Source organism: Acanthopagrus latus, chromosome 24, assembly GCF_904848185.1.
Source record: "Acanthopagrus latus isolate v.2019 chromosome 24, fAcaLat1.1, whole genome shotgun sequence".
In the NCBI taxonomy this organism is placed as follows: domain Eukaryota; kingdom Metazoa; phylum Chordata; class Actinopteri; order Spariformes; family Sparidae; genus Acanthopagrus; species Acanthopagrus latus.
Genome location: NC_051062.1, coordinates 2304893 through 2323390, shown reverse-complemented (window position 1 = coordinate 2323390; position 18498 = coordinate 2304893). Strand labels below are relative to the sequence as shown.

General features: G+C 41.9%; 1 protein-coding gene across 8 annotated transcripts in view; it reads right to left on the bottom strand.

Moving 5' to 3' along the window:
- LOC119015626 (semaphorin-5B-like) overlaps positions 1-18498 on the bottom strand; it is a 38531-nt gene that overhangs the window by 15311 nt on the left and 4722 nt on the right. For 3 of the 8 annotated variants that reach the window (XR_005073415.1, XR_005073414.1, XM_037091815.1), the window contains exons 2-14: positions 6071-6259; positions 5689-5788; positions 5470-5515; positions 5296-5358; positions 5077-5175; positions 4750-4963; positions 4383-4668; positions 3037-3172; positions 1927-2134; positions 1559-1766; positions 1131-1248; positions 548-732; positions 143-286 (exon numbers count right to left, since the gene is read on the bottom strand). Coding sequence is in view for 6 of the 8 variants with exons in the window: in XM_037091815.1 (XP_036947710.1) it covers positions 143-286; positions 548-732; positions 1131-1248; positions 1559-1766; positions 1927-2134; positions 3037-3172; positions 4383-4668; positions 4750-4963; positions 5077-5175; positions 5296-5358; positions 5470-5515; positions 5689-5788; positions 6071-6215 (1952 nt within the window). In the remaining 2 variants the exon portion in view is untranslated. Of the gene's footprint in view, positions 1-142; positions 287-547; positions 733-1130; positions 1249-1558; positions 1767-1926; positions 2135-3036; positions 3173-4382; positions 4669-4749; positions 4964-5076; positions 5176-5295; positions 5359-5469; positions 5516-5688; positions 5789-6070; positions 6260-12642; positions 12919-15224; positions 15316-17045; positions 17160-17596; positions 17721-18498 lie in introns of those variants that run through there. The other 5 variants (XM_037091819.1, XM_037091820.1, XM_037091818.1 and 2 more) reach the window with 5 other exon arrangements.

Here is an 18498-nt window from a genome sequence, read left to right as displayed (position 1 = left end):
ATTTTTAATAAATTGACTTTTAGAAATCTGTTTTCACTTTGACATTACAACATTTTAAAATACATGTTTCTGAGTATTGCTGATTCCGATTTATAACATTGATGGCAACACTTCTGCCTCCACGTGCACAAAGTGATCTCACCTCTCCTCTCGACCCTGGCCAACACAGATTCGACCCCCGTGGCGAGGTGAGGGGTTGTTGCAGGACCGCTGGCGTACTTCAAACCCGATACCACAGCTACTGCTGCACTGGCCCCATGAAGACCAGGGGGTCCAGCCACCATTCCTGAGGAACAGAGCCTGTGAGGTTCCTCTCTTATCAACCCTGTTTCCAACATCCGCAGTTTCTAACCACTGTTCGATATTACATACTAGCTTACAAGTCTAAAATATGTGCCTCATATTTAAAAATTAATTAAACTTCACATGCTTTTTCCAACAGTTTCTTAGTCCTTCATGCACTTTGTAGTTCTAATTATGTAAGCACAAATGTTACAGTACATCAAGAGTTACGGTTTCGATTACTATCTGCATAGAGGAACTGTACCTGGAACAGTTTGCCACCTGGATAGTCGAACCTTTACATTCAATCCCGCCACATCGAGCCGCGGGTCCGTCACACATCCGCGAGCGACACACACAGCTGCTGACAGAGCCCTCGCCATCGCGGTGATTACAAGGCTGCCATGGTGCCCACGGACCAAAACTGCCATCCTGTGTCAGGTTCCTCACCTCCAGAGAGGATTTAAGGGAGGCTTAAAGTCCATGCCACATGCACATAAATAAGTAACATTTCCCTAAATGTACCATTTAGGTGTATATCTACACTAGATACCTGTCAGAATTGAATAAAGGAGAAATATTACTGTAATATTGTTACTTAATAAACAGCTCAATCAACTGTACAATAAAGAAATGAAAATTTAATTATTGATAATGTTAGTGTATTTTCTTTATTGTTTTCAACTAATCTTCTGGCCATAGCTTACATGTTGCACCTTTAAAGTTACAGTATTTTTTATCATTGAATAAAAAATGACCTCTTGTAAATCAACAAAGCTGATGTAGAAGTTAATACCGTGGATATATTGTAAAGACCAATATAACAGGACTAACTCTGTGTGTCTTACTGGGCACTCGGTGATGTTTTGGGTCCACTGGTTCATGTTGGAGCTCCCCTCAATGGTGGTACAGCGCTTCTGCTTGTGATCCCAGCCACAGTAAGGGTCCCGAGCTTCCATGCAATGACTAATATGAGTGTAGACAGACATTTAATCAGCAGTTATCTAATCTCAGCGTGTCTGCGACAAAGTCCTGTTTGCTTTTAAATAGAAATTCAAAACAATGTGGAACACTGCAGTCTATAATCAGTAGGATGCTTTGAAATAAAATTGGTTTCTCTGTATTAAAGAACGTTCAGTTATATTTAGAGCCGTCAAGCAAATCAAAATGCTATTCAAAAATAAGAATAAAAGGATATAAATGTGCTACAATTCTGAATTCTGCTTATTTCATGAAATAACATTTGACATTGCAGATTCGAGAGTCCACTTCATACCGTTCAGTTGGATAGCTGGAGCAGCGCTCTAATGGGATCTTCACTAGTCTGTCATCAAGCCCAACAAACAAAGATCTGTCACTGTGGAGGATTCGCAGACTCTTGATTTGTCCAACTTGCCCCTCAGGGAGGATTCTGAGCTCCTCCAGGTAGCAGCCATGATGGCTTTTATTGGTTGTGGAGAGAGTCTTCAGGATGGTGCCGTACTCTTATTGGATAAGATGAACATGGAGAAATGTTCTGGGATGAAAGTTATCTTGTGCACTGCATACTCTGACATTAAAAAAATGGTTCTTGCTTTTGATTTGAAAAGTAATGCTGCTTTTTTTCTTTTTTAACCCTGCCCACCGCTCTCCCCTCTTGCTTACCAGTGCTGATGTACATCACATGGTAGAGGTTGTCTCTGCCCTGCACGATGTCCACTACCATCTTGGAGAAGCGCAAGTTGTCCTGGGTGAGCAGAGGGTTTACAGTGACCGGCTGGACCACATCATTCATGAGGAAGAGCCGCTGGGCGTCTTGGAGGCTGCGCTCCGTCAGGTTCCCCCCAACGCCTCCCTCCTCCAGTGTCCCACACTGCAGTGGACAGAAGGGGAGGATTAGTATCAGGGGTTTTCTGAGTCTGCGGGGTTTTTTTCAAGGACATATAATAGTTAACTACTGCTCACTATACTCTTTGCTGTAGCTATCTGGTGTTAGCTAATTGGCTCAGCTAGCGATGGAGCTAATGGCTTTAATAGCTGACTGGACTGTGATCCCAGATCACGCAGGAATTACAGCAGTCAATCAGGTTCAGCTCAGTTGGACTCAGTCGCCGCCCAGTGAACACATCTGGACTGAGCACAGCCTCAAAGGCCGACAGATTTCACTTTGGAAATAGCTGACAGTGCAGAGGTGATTTACAGTAACTCTGACCAGGACTCCAAGAAAGGTGATGATCATGCATTTAGAACTAAAATTCTGGCTATATAGTAAAAATTAGTCCTTTGATGGATTCAGTAATATGGCTTCAGTTTTGTGCATGCTAGCTTAAAGGAACACCTTATTAACAAATCCTTCATAAGTGCTGTAAGTTACATGTCACGCTTTGTTTTTGAAGAAAAAATGCACAATGAGTACCATGAATATGAGCTGCAGTGGGGCTTACTGAGTATTAAATACAATGCAAATACAAAATCAGAAAGAACAAAAACTAGTTCATGATGTAAAACAGAGATGACATTATCTCAATTGTCCCTGCAACTTAATTTGCATTTTGTATATGTGCTGACAAACTTATTTGTCTGTTGGAGGTATATTTGATGAAGCTGAGCTATAATGCAGTAAGCTGTCTCTGTGTTTTACACACCAAGATGAAATGGATGTCTTTCGAAAAACTTCTCTACAAGCACCGGAGTAAAGCCTGGGGAAAAGAACTGTTTAATGTTCTCACATCTATCATTGTGTTTTTTTTGTCTGTGGTTGTATTCGTGATCTACCTGAAAATTGGGTATGGGATTTGGGGTAGAGAGCCAGGCAGTGCGGGGATTCTCCTGGTAGCGAAAGGGTCCGTTGAAGGCCTGGGTGATGGAGCTCAGATTGAAGGCACAGACAGCAGAGGCAGATATACTGTTCCTAAAGGACATAATCACAGTCAGATCGCAGGAATTTTGTGAGAAAGAAATCTAAAAAATGAAAATAGGTTGGTTCCAAATACAGTATTGGCAAGGACCCAATAACTTGTCAAAATTTTCATTAGCTGCTGAACATCTAGACAAAACTTTTAAATTGTTGCATGGGTTGCAGTCAAAGATGCCATTGATGTCTGTAATTCTTCTGAAGCCACATATTTAAGAGCTGGTTTTAGCAGTATAATGCAGTTATCTCTTCAGTATGGCTGCCTGGGTGTAATATTATAACACTGAGTATGAGGAGTTCCCATTGTTTTTTCTAATGATGTTGTTTTTATAGATGCTGCGCCTTGGTCTATGTACAGCATCATCATCCATTCAATTTGATCTGGCAAACGAAAAATAAAAAAAAAACAATAACAATTTAATTTGTAGTTTTTTTCTGTATGCACAAAAGTTTGTTTTCCCATCACTCACATGAAGGGGAAAATCTAATATATAAGGAAACAAAATTGGCTTATTGGCTCTACGCAGAGCCGATCCCATAACCTACACAAATGGTATTTGCCATAGTGAGCATTTAAACATGTGCACTGCTGTGTCTGCGTTGCTGGCGGTCTCCTCAGCCTCCAACATTGATTTATGCATATGAGGCTGAACAAAGCTAAGTGATGTGGTGCACATGTGGTGCTGAGACGAGGACAGCGACCTGTCATGCGCCTCTTGGCATCGACTCTGTTTCAACATGGTCTAGGGAATCCTCCTTCTTCTCCGTCTTTAATACAAACCCCTCTCAAATTGCTGTCTTTCAAAACAACTGTTCACTTAACCATAACTTCGGCAAAGAGAGAGAGAGAGAGAGATTTGTGTACGCTCTCAGTCTCCCCATCCCTCACAGAAATGACATGGAAAAAGCGCCCCATCACCTCCGCCGGTGCACATCTCGTTATGTGGCACGCACGGCAGGCTTCAGACAGACGTTGTTCAATAGAGAGCGTTCACGGGGAAAACCTCTGACAAAACAGCGTTGGGCTCAGTGGTTGTCTGCAGCTATGCCACAGGGATATATCAGAGCAGGGACGATCCAGAGCCATGACGCTTGTGTTGACTTCATCCTAAGCATCTATTTTTGCTTATGTGAACTGGTGTGTGTTAGTTTTTTTGGACTGAGCACATCCAGCTTCACTATCAATGCTACTGATAACGTTACTCACACATTAGTGGTAAAGATGCCATAGATCAGGTCTTGCTCTGGTAAGTAAAAGGTACTCTGCAGCTCATTGTAGTAAAAGGGAATCTCTCCTGAGCGTGAGCAGTTGAGTCGGGCCTTCATGAAGGTCGTCCACGTGTCCTCCAAAAGGAAGCGTCCGCCCATGTCGTTCTTACAGACCCGTGCCACGCGAGAGAACACCATCTTCCCGCAGTCATTTTCAACTGCCGTTTCTCTTAAGAAGAAGTAGGCAAAGCGGCCAATCTCGTACACAGAGACAAAATGAGGCTCTGAAGGAAACATAACAGGGGGAAAGAAAAGATCAATATGAGCCTGACAAAAGGGCAAATGAGTTTGGGGGCTTTGTTTACCGTTGAGCCATTTGGAGTTATACTGGGCGGTTCGCAGTGGCGGCATGTTCCCCAGGCTCCTGTAGATGACAGGGTCACGTCCAGAGAAGTCGATCACGGTGGCGGCATACAGCTCGCCCCTCTCGGTTACCATGGCCGTGGAATTGTGGCGCGGGTCGTAGGGACATCTGGCAACACCATTCACCGTGTCCAGCACCTGGCTGATGTTATCAACCTGACATAAAGAAAAAGGTGTAAACACAACAGAATTCTTTTTTTTCTTTGCTGATCTTGATAGTTAAAACGTGATCTGGTTGTTCACAGCTCATGATAAACTGTTGCACCTACCTGCCTGGTTATGCACACAGGGGTGAAAGCGTTGGTCCCACATGTGAAGAGTGTCCTCCCACTTATCAACAAAACCCGGATGTAGTTTTGACACTCATCCTGCAGGCAAACGTATAACACAACAGTTTCTGTGGGTCACGACAATCCTCTATTTTTAATCTACTTCAGTTGAAAATCAAAGACTGAGAATTCTATATCACGTGACGCAGAACACACTACCTCAGACTTGCCCTTGCTCTGACATGACTGCTTTGTCTCCTCATCAGGGGCCCAATCTGTCATCTGCAGAACAAAACATTTTGTAATCTATTTTACATTGTTCTGGTATATAGTAAAAATGAACTGAATGAACTAAAAACTGAAACATCTTTCTCAAACATCTGCTAAAGTTACCTGTATGAGTGAGGCATTGCTCAAACTCAGTCTGAACAGGAAGTTCCTGTAAAATAGATTGTTTTATGTTAATAGTAAAGCAACAGATAGTATAGCATAACATTATCTTTTTTCTCCCGCTTTCTTTCCTGATACATTCTTACCAAACCTTAAAGTAATTCTAAAACACTGTACAGTATATTTGGCAACACATGCTATCATTAAATAGTTATTTGTCACCTTGCTCCTACAATGAGCTGGTTTCTGCTCAGGTCCAGGGCCAACTGGGAGAAATCCTTCACTCCTGGATGGAAGAACTCTGATAGCCACGGCTTCAATGCTGGAAAGAGAAAGAACAACAAGAAAAAACAACAGGTTTTATAGGGGGTTATGTGTTGGACTATGTTTTAGCCTAAACCCAACTAACTGGCTGCTTGCTGTGGCTTTATATTTAGCAGACATGAGAGTGTCATTAATAAACTTAGACAGGTGCATCAGTCCAAGGAGGAGGCCTACAGAAGTAGGGACTGGGCCCTGTACAAGTAGGTCAGAAACGCACTGACAAGGGTGATCTGAGAAACAGCTAAGTGAGGTAAAAGCAGACTGATCGTGATGCACTCACCTTGGTAGGAGACGACAGGATGTTCCTTTCTACTACAGTCCGCTGGTTTGATGTGAGGCGGCCGGGACAGACACACGGATGAACAGATGACCAGAAGGAGGCAGCAGGGGGAGAAGGCCCACACCCCCCACCCTGACTTAACCATCGCTACAACCACATCCAGTCTTCTATCAGTGTGTCAGGAAACACCTGTTGGACCGGAGGAGACATCTATCGGTTTACGCACAAGACCAGCAAAGAATCACACACCAAGTAAAATGAAAGAAATACATACAATCAAAGAAGGCACAGTATGTTACAGATGCACACTCTGCCCTGCTATCCGTCTGCCTGTCCTTCCATCTAAATTAGTTATGCCGTCTCGCCAGCCCAGCGGTCCTGCTGACTCTGTCTGACTGTTCTGGCTGTCCGGCCCCTCAGTGTCAGCAGGACTCGGTCATGGCTAATTCACCTAAAAAGCTAGAGCTGCCAATCTTTGCGATGCTGACTCTCAAACCGAGGGTGCCATCAAGCAGAGATCTTTCTGACTGAGGAGACCCATTCAGGGATGAGCCTGGGCCCAGAGCCAAACAAAGGCTGTGAACTTTGAGCTGTGAGCCACATGAACGGTTTGTGTCAACATCAAAAACCATGTATGTACATCAGATCTCGGTTCTGTGGAGAATTAATGTAATTCCGTCTCATCTAGAAGTTATTTGGTCCTGTTTAAAAATACTGCTAAACACGGCTTCAGAACTGAAATACACACTTTTGGGGTTATTCTGACTGTAGTCTGTGTGTCTGGACAAAATATTCATCTTAGGTCCTTAGATCAATACACATACATCACAATTTCAAATCCTCTGAAATAATTTCTTACATCATGAACTCTTTAAAAAAAACAACAACTTCTTAATAGGCTGCCTTGTGTTTTACCTATGCATCCTCCCAAACAACCATTTAATCCAACAACCATTTTGTTGTTTTTCTCGAGGTGACAGTCTAGCTCATTTGGTACCTCAGCTCCAAACACCTCAGGGGGCATTAAGACACACACCTCCATTTTTCTTTTAGTTAGTTATTGGAAATACGGGTTTTTTTGTTCCTAAGCTTGTGAACCCATCTGATATTGCAAATCTCCCCTAAAGAATCACAATTACGTGTCCAGCCAAACCCGAGGTCAGTTCCAGCTAATGCATCAATGCCATGAATGAATCCTTATACCACCTTCCCATCACACCCATCTCTCATGCACCAGTCTACAATGAAAGAATGTCACGACTCTGAGACTTAACCATGCTTTAATTAAAGTAACAAACAACTTGAATATGTTTTTTTGTGAGCCTCCCTTCTTTTTGTCACGAACTCTCCATTCAAGCACTCTTGGCTTTGTCTTCAGACAAACTGAAGCAGGAGAACATTTCAGTCTTTTTGAAAGCCAAAGGATGGCCCTCCCATGGTGTGTGTCACTAGAATACCTTCAACCTATTGCTTATATATGAATGAGTTGATTGGATGGAGTAGAGCGTAAAGCAGGGATGAACCTCTTTTGTGGCAATGCAACGACTAACGTTACAAAGCTTGAATACATCAAAAGGGCAGCTATACTGATACACTGAAAGTGCTATTTCTTTTTCTACCAGCAGGGTGAGTAAAGCCATGTCAGTCATGTATTTACAATGAAGCTATTTTCGGGCAATTGTATGTCATGACCTGCCTACAAAACATGCAAAAATACCGTGAAAACACTTGATCACTCTTCCACCAGAGTAAAATGAGCATGCTGAGACATTGGGTATACCTATTATGAAAGCATCATTAAAATCACAACAAATTCGCTTTGCTAAGGTGATATACGACAGGGAACTGCATTACAAGTCTTTATTTCCCCATTCACAGTTCTTTATGGCATCAAAAATAAAAGGAGGCGGTCCAGCGTCTGACCTTTGTACATCAGCCTCTTGTCTAAATTCTCTTGTACCTGGACTTCATCCAAATATCATCAAAAGAAACTGTGAATCCCTCCCACCGCGCTACACCAAAAATGGTGGGATTCCAAACTCCAAATCCCTCCTCTGATCATTAGAATTTCCAAAACAACAGATCCAAAAATCTAATCAAAATCCATCCCAGGAAGTTTCTCTGTTCCAGAAGCAGCTAACTCACAGTGACAGTAGTGAGCCCTCACCTGTAAAGAGTAGTAATATGAATTACCAATGAAGTCAGTTCACGGAGATTTGTTAGTTGGAGCAAACAGACACTGAGAGGGCATCCAGAGTCTCTCCATCAAAATATTCAGAGAGGACCATTTCCGAGGCTGTGTTCTCAGCTCCTTCCTACTGGGTGAATGGCCTCTCTGTGCAACCTGCCAACTATCTGCCAATGGCCGCTCTCTTTTACAAGTGAATAGACTGAGTTTAACCACAGCTAAAAAGACACACTAATGTGCCATGACTGCGCCACAATGGCCGTGCGGGTAATTTGCCAAACCTAATGATCCTGGTTTGGCCCCTGCGAGAGGAGGTAGAGAGCAAGAATCCTAAAGAGGCACACAGCTGCACTGATCCCTCTCGTCTCTTCTCCCCTCTCTAATCTCTGTCTCCCCTAGTTTTTGTGGAAATGACACAACTAGGGTGCGCAAAAATGCACACCCTCTGCATTCTTGTCAAATACTTTTTTGAGCATTGACTATTATGCTCAGTGAGCACAAACCAGGATTTCATTGTGTTTTCTGTTTGAAATTCTATTTCGGACAAAAGCAGTCTGCAAAATAGTCTGGGACTATGCTGAGAAATAGCATCAGTCACTTTTAGCTTTTCAGCGTCCAGCAATAACAAACCTTTCACCCTGAGTTGTGTCCTGTCCACAAGGCCTGGTAGCATCTGTGACCTGTGCTGACCATGGACACCGAGGAGTGGGATGTGCCACTACCAGATGAGAAGATCACTGAATGGCAGCTCTGAACAGATTCACTACAAGAGTTGAAGCAACTGCAAAACTGAGTTCAATGACTACATCAGTCTACAAGACCAGAGCAGTGGCTCTACATACGCTCCGAACACAACCCAGCTGACCACGCCTCTAGGTCAGTCCTAGCATCTCATTTTGCTGAAACATTGGTCCACAGGCCAGATCAGGTCCACCAGGAAGAGAACACATCCTTTGAGCTGGTTGACTCAGGAATGGAAAAGGAAATACATCCACAGCTGACAAGCTTCACCGCTCAGATCCACAATGGAAACTCACAGTTGATCGCTTTAAGCGCTTCTCCACATGGTAAAGACTGGTCATAGCAGCAGCCCTCTGATCCACATGGCATGTTCTAATAAGACCACTGATCAGCCCACTTTCTGCAAATGCTGGCATCGATGTAGCAGGTTTCGCACTCCAGACAAACTGAGCCCGGCTATTGTTTAAACCCACAGATGAAGTTGTTCATTGTGGATTTCAAAATGGACTCTGAACTGAATTCATGTTTCCCAGAATTCCCCAGTCTTCACACCTAGGAGCAAAGTTAGCTTTGGGATATTAGTCGACCGACAGACCCCCCTCTAAGCAGATAGTCCTTTGTTCCTCTCTCTTCTCCACCTCTCTCCACAAGATGCCTGCACACAGCATATCATAGCATGGCTAAGCACGGGGCTTGCTGCTATCAACTCTGGTTGATATAATGCACATGTTATTTTTCTATTTGGTGTTATTGTGATCTCAGGTCAGGTTATTGGTGGTTTGCTTTGCAGACTTGCTAGTCAGCTAGTCTGACGTTAGTTGAACTATGCATCTATGCAAGCAATTAATCATCTTCTCTAACCTGGCATCACACACGCAAGCACGCACACACACTAGTGCTGGGCGATATACCGGTTCACACTGAATACCGGTGTCTATTTTCGTTATGATATGAATTTTTAATATACCCCCATACAGGTGTATTTAATTACACAAAGTTTGGAACGCTATGCTACGCTGCGCCGCGCGACACTGTTTCAGACCGGACCCTTTTCAACGTTGCGCTTCTAAACAGGCATGGTGCAACTGTGAGGCGTGGTGAGGGTAAACAGACAAGTGGAATGTAAGTTCAAGTGCTATGTAGGGATGTTTAATCATAAATAAATCTAGAAATTAAAAAAAAATCAATGGCTTACTCAAGCAATTATTCTGTGTAATGATGTGGACTTTATGGTCACTGTAAATGGAATTCATAAAACAGAAAGTAAGAATGAAAGAAAGAAAGACAATTCATAATTTTCCCATGACATCATGCTCACAGAGGAAAGCCTCCTAAAGATGAGCTGCTGCCTCAATAATAATAAATATTTCTGCCAAACTCTCAAAACTGTTGAACAATCACAGAAACGAACCTCCAGCGTATCAAACATCGTATGTCCTTAAAGGATTGATAACATAACTCCTTATCAACTTGACAGAACCAAAAGTCTTTCGATGAACTCTCTCGTGTTGTACAAGTCAAATGTAAGACTTTTTAAGACCCGGCAGAAACCCTGTGCATTACATCAACCTTAAACTCTAAATAGGATGTACTGATCTAGCTGTTTTGCTCTTGATACCAATTCTAACATCACAGCTAAGGACATTTACAAACAACAGTAGCCCTTTTCACACAGAGACGCCACATTTCACATCCCTGCAGCAGAAGTTCGCCAATTCTCCGCCTTAGTTCTCACAGAATCGAGCAGCTCCGGCGTAATGACGCACCAGTGTGTAAGCCACAAGCCAGCACCGCGGATACAAAAGAGGCATGACAGTACACGATGATGTGTGTATTTTTCAACGTGTTTCCACCGGTGTCCTCCTGTCTATGTAAACATGTACCCACTGCCTGTTTATAATCATATGGATGCTGTCATAATGTGTCATGGTTGAGATCTTGACCCTCCATGCATCCTGGAAAGTGACCAAGTTACGTTTTTCTCTGTAAATTTCATAATTACATAACTGCAACAGTAAACTGGGCGCTGCCTGACTCTCACTCATGGGGACGGAGGCTGTAAACTTCATTGAATTCTCAGTCAGGAGTAACTACAACAACTAAATAGTGGAAGATGACAAAACACTTAGTGAGTTAAAGTTTTTTGCCAGGGACAGAGACGTGTGATGAGGAGTCAGTAGGACAGACAGGGGACAGACATTTTGTCAAAGTCAATGTGAATGCTGACAGCTGAAGTGATTGTGAAAAACCTGCTGGATATAGAGGAAAACACTGGCCTGAAATGCATAAAACTATTGGAATGAATGGTCAAGAGCCTGGCATTAGCTCTTGAGGGCAAACAGAGTGCGACCAACTCCTTGCCCCCAGGGGCAAGCAATCCACTGAGGACAACAACATTTGTCCGAGGAGGACAGGAAACACACAAGTGTTTACTTGACTTTTGTTTAATTTTATATGATAACTATTTAAGTGATATGTACACGACAGTCCATCTAGCGCTACTATGGACTTAAACAAGGTAACTACAAAATGATAAAAAAACAAAACAATAGCACCTTTATTATCTTTTCCAACATACAGTACCAGTTTGTCTGTCTGGTGTCTAACACACAAACACTGCACCTAGATTTGATGCTGCTAAAAACAACTGTTACAATTTATAAGAAGCTTAGTTTAAGTAAAACCACAAACATTAAAAAAATAATAATAATTTGGCCCCTCTACTTAGTCTTTAAAAGTTTATAAAAATGCAAGATTTACAGTGATCAACTTTAGTACATCTCAGATTAAATATGCACTGACATTTTCAAAAGTATGACAGCTTTGCAAGAAATGTTAAGTGCAGTAATTCACTTATCACGTCCTTTCTAGGTTTTAGAGAGGTAACCTCAAAGAGCTCAACGCACTGACATTTAAGGACACAAAGAAATGAACAAAAGCACGAGCAAATGCAGGTAGCATCTTCACCAACCTGACTTTTCGGAGCAAGGTTGCTATTTAAACACTGAACTGACTTTTTTGACACCTTGTCTGAGGTACTTGGGGGAAGAATTGGAACCAGTGCTTTAAGTGCATTTGTTGGTATTACTGCATTACTTTCATGAGGTCCAAAAAAGATGTTATAGCTTTTACCACTCTCTCGGCCAGACGTTTGATATTAATTACTTGGAAATCAAAGACACTTCCCCATCACAGGCTAAGACATGTCCTATATTTTATAAAACTGGAAATGATTTGGCTTTCCAGTAGCAACATGTCTTCCAAATTTGATGTCATCTGGGGTTCACTATTTTCAATATTTCAGGATGTAGGCTGGGATTTCAGAGTGACAGGGGTAGTGTGGTACTGCAAGTATTAATAGATGGGTATTCTTTGTCTGATAAGTGTTTATTTAGATTGATTTTGTCACTATTATTAATTTGCCTTCTTTTCTTTATTGTTCTTGGTGTTCAGTGTATTGGGTTTTTCTTTTCTTTGTCAGGGCATTCCACAAAAATAAGTTGTCTCTTTGTTTTGTTATTGTTTGCTCACCTGAAAACCATTTATGTTTTTTTTTTTTATAAAGGCCAGAAGAGTGGTAGCTCAGGGACCACTGTGTAAGACTGTGTTTAAACATTTGTAAGTATAGAGATTTTTTGCTTACTTCCTGTCCGTTTTGCAGTTAGCAATGCTCTCCCTCCTCTCTATGTCACCACACTTGCACTACTCCTTTCTTTGTGTCGAGGCAGCTCTCCTTGCTTCTTTTGGTAGTAGAAGCTGTCACTGTGAACGCTAGAATTGGAAGCTTTCCCTGTTCCCCCTTTTGCCGATGTAGGTGCCAGAACAGGAGGATCATGCTCTTTTCGTGTTGCTGGAGCAGACAGGACCACCTTTTTTGTGGAGATCTCTGTCCTGATTGGATGAAGCAGGCTCTCTTTTACTACATGAGAGAGGGAGGAGAGGCATGGGTTACCAACCAAACACTCTGTAACAGCGATTACTGTTGGAATATAGAGCTATTTAACCCTCACAGATGTTGGGATATTTTAAATCGTGCATTAAATTAAAAATCAAACCTAAAGAAAGTTGCCACATGAAGAAATTTACAGTTTCAACATATCTGTGGTCTGCAGAAACCATACATCGCCAAGATTTATTGCTGTGATTAGGTGAAACATTGTTATCGCTGTTAAACTGGGGACCTACTCTGTGTCAACAAGCAGGAAATATGACACATCGTTGTACTGCTGACAGAAACCCCAGTCAAGCATGGCTGTAAGAAGTAGATGCCAATCTGAGAAGGCAAAAGGTTGACCTCCCATTCAGAAATTAATGGCACCAATAAATCACATTCAATGAAAACTGACAGGATCATTTAGCTTCCTGTGTGACCCGCAGAGCGTAAGAGACAACACTTCCAGGCCTCATCCTCAACCTCCACAGAGCAGGACATTCATCTCTCTCAGACTCAGTTGCACCACAGCGGAGTACCAAACTCCCTCTAGGAGAATGAGAGGCTTGTTCCTGTGCAAACTTAAGGACGACCTCCTCCGGCTCTGTTTTTACAGCCCCCTGTCACCGCTGGGGCTGAAAGATTACAGCCACAGTGAGACGCAAGGGGAGTGCTGAGAAGAAGCCGAACGAGGATCAGTGAAAGGTGGCGAGAGCAGAGTGAACAGTGGACTTTGGGGTGGTGAACAGAAGGTGACCAACCTGTCAACTAAATGAGTGAATGTCAGAGTAACTTCTATTCCAGCTGATTTTGAAAATGTGGTCTGAGAATATTCAGCTACATCCGACTGCCGCTCAGTGCCAGCATCATTTAAAAAAGCCCACACAACTTGTGGCGTGACTTATCCATCTGCAGTGCCGTTCACATTTGTCCACAATAATATTGTTTTAACATGGCAGCTTTAAGATAAGGCTCTCAGAGTTGGCAGGCAAAGTTGACAGCGCCTCCTCAGATCTCGGATGATTAGCTGGGCGGCTGTAACACTTATTATTTATGGCTGCAGACGTTAGCTTCAGGTGAAAATGGCTAACATGATTAGTAAATGATGTGAGGCAGAAGTAACACTCGTGGGTCTCATCCAGAACGTGTTCCCCAGCAAGCTAATAAAAGCAGACATGGGCCCCGAGATCAAAGTTTTCAAAAATTACACTGCAATTTCTTTTTCTTTCTTTTTTTGCTTATCACTCGCAGATGATCTCTGCCTCCCTCCGACATGCCTTCCTGCATAAGTAACGTTAGCCTAATGTCTGCCCACGATCTAAAGCCTCGTAGCAACTTTGCAATTTAACTTTATTGTCCAGCCGTGGCCGGACAATCAATAATCAGCATGAGCGGCAGACTCTCGAATATGCTCTATTTCTGCATCGATGCACAATCTTCCACGTCCAAATTGCGATGCATCTTACCAAGAACTTTCCGTCCTTCCCCAGTTGGGTGAGCTCTCTGTTTTTCACCCACTTCTTTTGTATGACCAAAAAAATAATACACAATTTTGTTCAGGTTTCGTCCAAATCCAACAAAATGGAGGCCACATAGTGATGCTACAATTTCAAGTCCAAAACACAGTAAGTCTGATTGACCTCAAATTTGCAGAAAATAGAGCAAAATCAGCTTGAACTCGCCTAAAAGCCACATGCAGCTATATTTTTCTTTACTCTTAAGTGTTACTCTGTTTTGTGTTTTATGTCTACAGGTCTTAATGTGCCATACACAGACAGAGACAGACACACTCATATCCACATGTCAGATTCACATTATTCCTTTCATCACTCAGATTTGCAACTCTATACCAGATCTCTTCTCAATTCCCAGATTTGACAGCCTCGCTGAAAAGGAGTGGGCATCCTTCCTAGAAATTAATGATTCCCCAAAGTCATCGCCGCCTCTTTGATGGGGAACAGGAAAAGCAGAGGAATAATAATTTCCTACTGACTATTAAAATAAAAAAAAAGAAATTAAAATAAACAAATAGAACAAGAAGCTTAACTGGAACAAAAAGTCCAACAGCATGAAAACATGAATGCTAGTAACCCAACAGAGGAAAAACCCAGAACAAATAAAGGAAGTACAAGTTCCAAATTAATGACATCATAAATAAAACAACTCAGTTCCTGATACACAGACACCAACAAAAACAATTCCATCATCATAACAAATCGGGTAAATACTTGGTAAATCAAATCAAACAAAATGGAAAAAAACAGAAGTCAAGATGACATCCACTCAATTCTTACCAGCACAAAGACCTGATGGCTTCGATGAACACTTCTGGTTGATTTGAGCTCCAGGCCAGCAAACATGAATGCAGTCACAATTTCATTCCTCCTAAAACACAACAAAGATCCCACACTACCATCAAGATGCAACCCCACTGCTCCACTCTATGTGGACGTTAAAATCAATTACAATCAATCCACCCAGATCAAACCAGATTTATCAAAGGCAGACATTCAACAGTAACACACACAGACTTCTCAATGTAAAGAATTATATATCACTACAACAAACAAGAACCACCATCGTCTCATTGGATACAGATTAAACTGGTCATTCCTTGAAACCACAATGCAAAAAAATGGATTTATTAACTAGGTTAACATTCTATAAACTGCACCTTCAGCAACTTGAACCACTAGCTGCAGCCATTCGTCAGAACACAGACAATTCAACTCATGAAAAACATACTCCAACATCTCTAATTACTCCATCAACTGTCATAAGCACGGAAACAGCATACAATGATATGAAAGACAATAAAACCCTCTGCAGAGATGAGGGGAAATATAATTTTAATAATTCTCTGTGGGTTGCTCACCACAAGCCACACCTTTCAAATTACACATAGCTAATTGATAAACCTGGGATAAAAGATCACCAGTAATGCGGATATAATGACAAAGTGGGTAAAGGCAAGTCAAGCAGTCTGGCAAGTTAAAGTTAGAAATCACATCACTTTATGGCAATGCAGCCTTTAAAACCAGGAAAAGTCAACTAGTACGCAGTATCTCAATATAACAATATGCTAAACCATAACAATATGCAAAATCAACAACAAAACATTTACTGTCACAGTATTTTATTCGTTTCCCTGCAATATCTGCTTAACTTGAATTGTACATTGTGTCTTTATGGATATATTTATAATAATAATAGTAATACACTTTATTCTCGTGACGCAATGTATGCATAAAATCCAAGACAAAGTGCATAACATGAAAGCAGATGTTCAAAATATTTATGATAAAACAAAAAAATACAAAGAGGAAAACCAGAAAAAAGCAGCCAAAAAAATATGAAACAGAATAGCGTTAAAACAGCAGGATAAGATTTTTTAAAAAAGGAGAGAGGGGAGTGAAGGAGAGGCTTTCACAACATACGCTACTTTACATCATTTTGCACTGTCACACACTTAAAGCATGGAAAAGGAGACAACTCCATCTTATAACTTTAGAAACTGAGGTTGTATTTTTTCCTCGCTACTGATGCGTCATATCCAGACTTTCCACGTGAACAAGTAAAGCATTACGAGGCCTATAAATGAGGAAGTTTGCGCTTACTTAATATGTCAGCTCAATGACTAAAACAACAAGCATCGGGTAAACACTGAAGCAAGAGACACTGAACACAGATTCATGATAACTCCATAATTGCCCAAATTCTGACAGTAAAAGGAGTCATTCCGCAGGGGAAAAAAAACACGAGTTGGAACGAAATCAAGAGCATTAATGCACAGGAAACTTTTTTTCGCTAATTTCCAAGTCCACTGATTTAAAATATATATATATATATATATATATATATATATATATATATATATATAAATATTATTTTGTGGTATATTTCTTTCTTTCTTTCTGAACAACATTCATTATGTTGGCTGCAGTTTATCTCTAAAATAGTCAACTCAAAGGTTTCATGTACTCCTTCTCCATTTAACCGACCAGATTCTGCCACGAACATTAGCCAGTCACGCCTCTGCTGCCAAACTTAAAACCGCAGTCCTCTCTGCTGTCAGCTGTCATTTTAGGCATTTGTGCGAATGATGCTTTACTTACCCTGTGTTGCCTTTCATTGTTAACCTCAAGGCCTCCCTCTCGATCAGCCCGGCGTGGAGCGACTCGCTTAGAGCTAATCCTCCATTAAACAGCCCCAGGTTTCCCTCTTGACCAGCTCGCTCTGGCCACCACCTTGCAAATCATCAATGCGCGCCTTCAAATGCTGGAAAATGCGTCATCCTCTGCAACCGATGCTGCCGCCCAGGCCTCTACTCAGCTCTCTACATCCTCACAGGCCAAAGTAACTTAGCATGCTCTGGCCTCAACCGTCCCAGTTCCTGCTGTAGGTAGGCCATTCATCCCTCAAGCTGCAAACATATCCCTCCGCCCAAGGTAAAGATACTCCAGCGTAAAGACATCAGTCTAGTCGGTCTCATCCTGCCTTGCCCCAAGTGCGATAAAGCCATCACCACCGGGGAAAATATCACAGCAATTTTTACTTCCACTGTTCCCCAGCTAAACAGAGACTCATCCATCAGGCAGTTTCTTAATGCTTTTAGCGTTTACTGCAACATCATCTAGATGCCTATTGGCCCTCATTGGCGACATACCTGCCTTTTCCAGCAAAGCCACACTCAACATCGTCAAATCCAACATCCACCTGAGCTGGACCATACCGGACACCGAACTGCAGAAGATGACCACTAGAAGCATATCAATTACTTCCTGCAACACCTGAAAATATAGAAAATAACTTCAACAAAGACAAATAACTGCCATTTCTCCTGGTAACTTCTGCAGCAACTGCAAAAATTAGAGATGGGTGTGATGAGCAATCATCACCTGTCATGGAAAATAACTGATTTCGCAGCCTGTTGGAGCACTTTGAGCCCAGGTATAGTCTGCCATCCAGAAAAGACATTTCACAGACTGCTATAACCGACCTATTCATGACAAGCGTCATCGCAGTTAGCTGCACAGTTATGAGCTATGAGCTTACTGAGTTATTTTGATGATGTAGATATTTATTTCTCTACAGTTTTGCACATCAAATATTTACATTGAATGAGAACGTTACAGCTGTTGCTGCTACCTGTTTTTGGAATCCATTTAAATTCAGTGCATTTTGTTTTTGTGCCGTGCGGTTTATTTCAGCCGAATGATGAAACCTTAAACACAATACCAACAAAAATAATGATTATATGAAAAAAAATGAGCCCTTGAAGCGGTCTCTAAATCAGCATGTAGAGTTGTGTATCAGAATCAGATCGGAACTGGAAAAATTTGGATCGCTAGCAAAGATGGCCATCTGGCCCAAGCGCACCATTCCACCACAGAATCCCCTGAGAGCCATGGTGGTTCAGAATTGTTCATTCTGAACAATCATCCCTTCACTGGCCTCTCTCAAAAATTGTTGGTCTCCCCCCCACATTTACATACATTGCAAATAATCTACAATCAGCAGTGAAATTCAGTTTTCCAGTTATTTGAAAAAGAAGTCATCAAAGGGTAC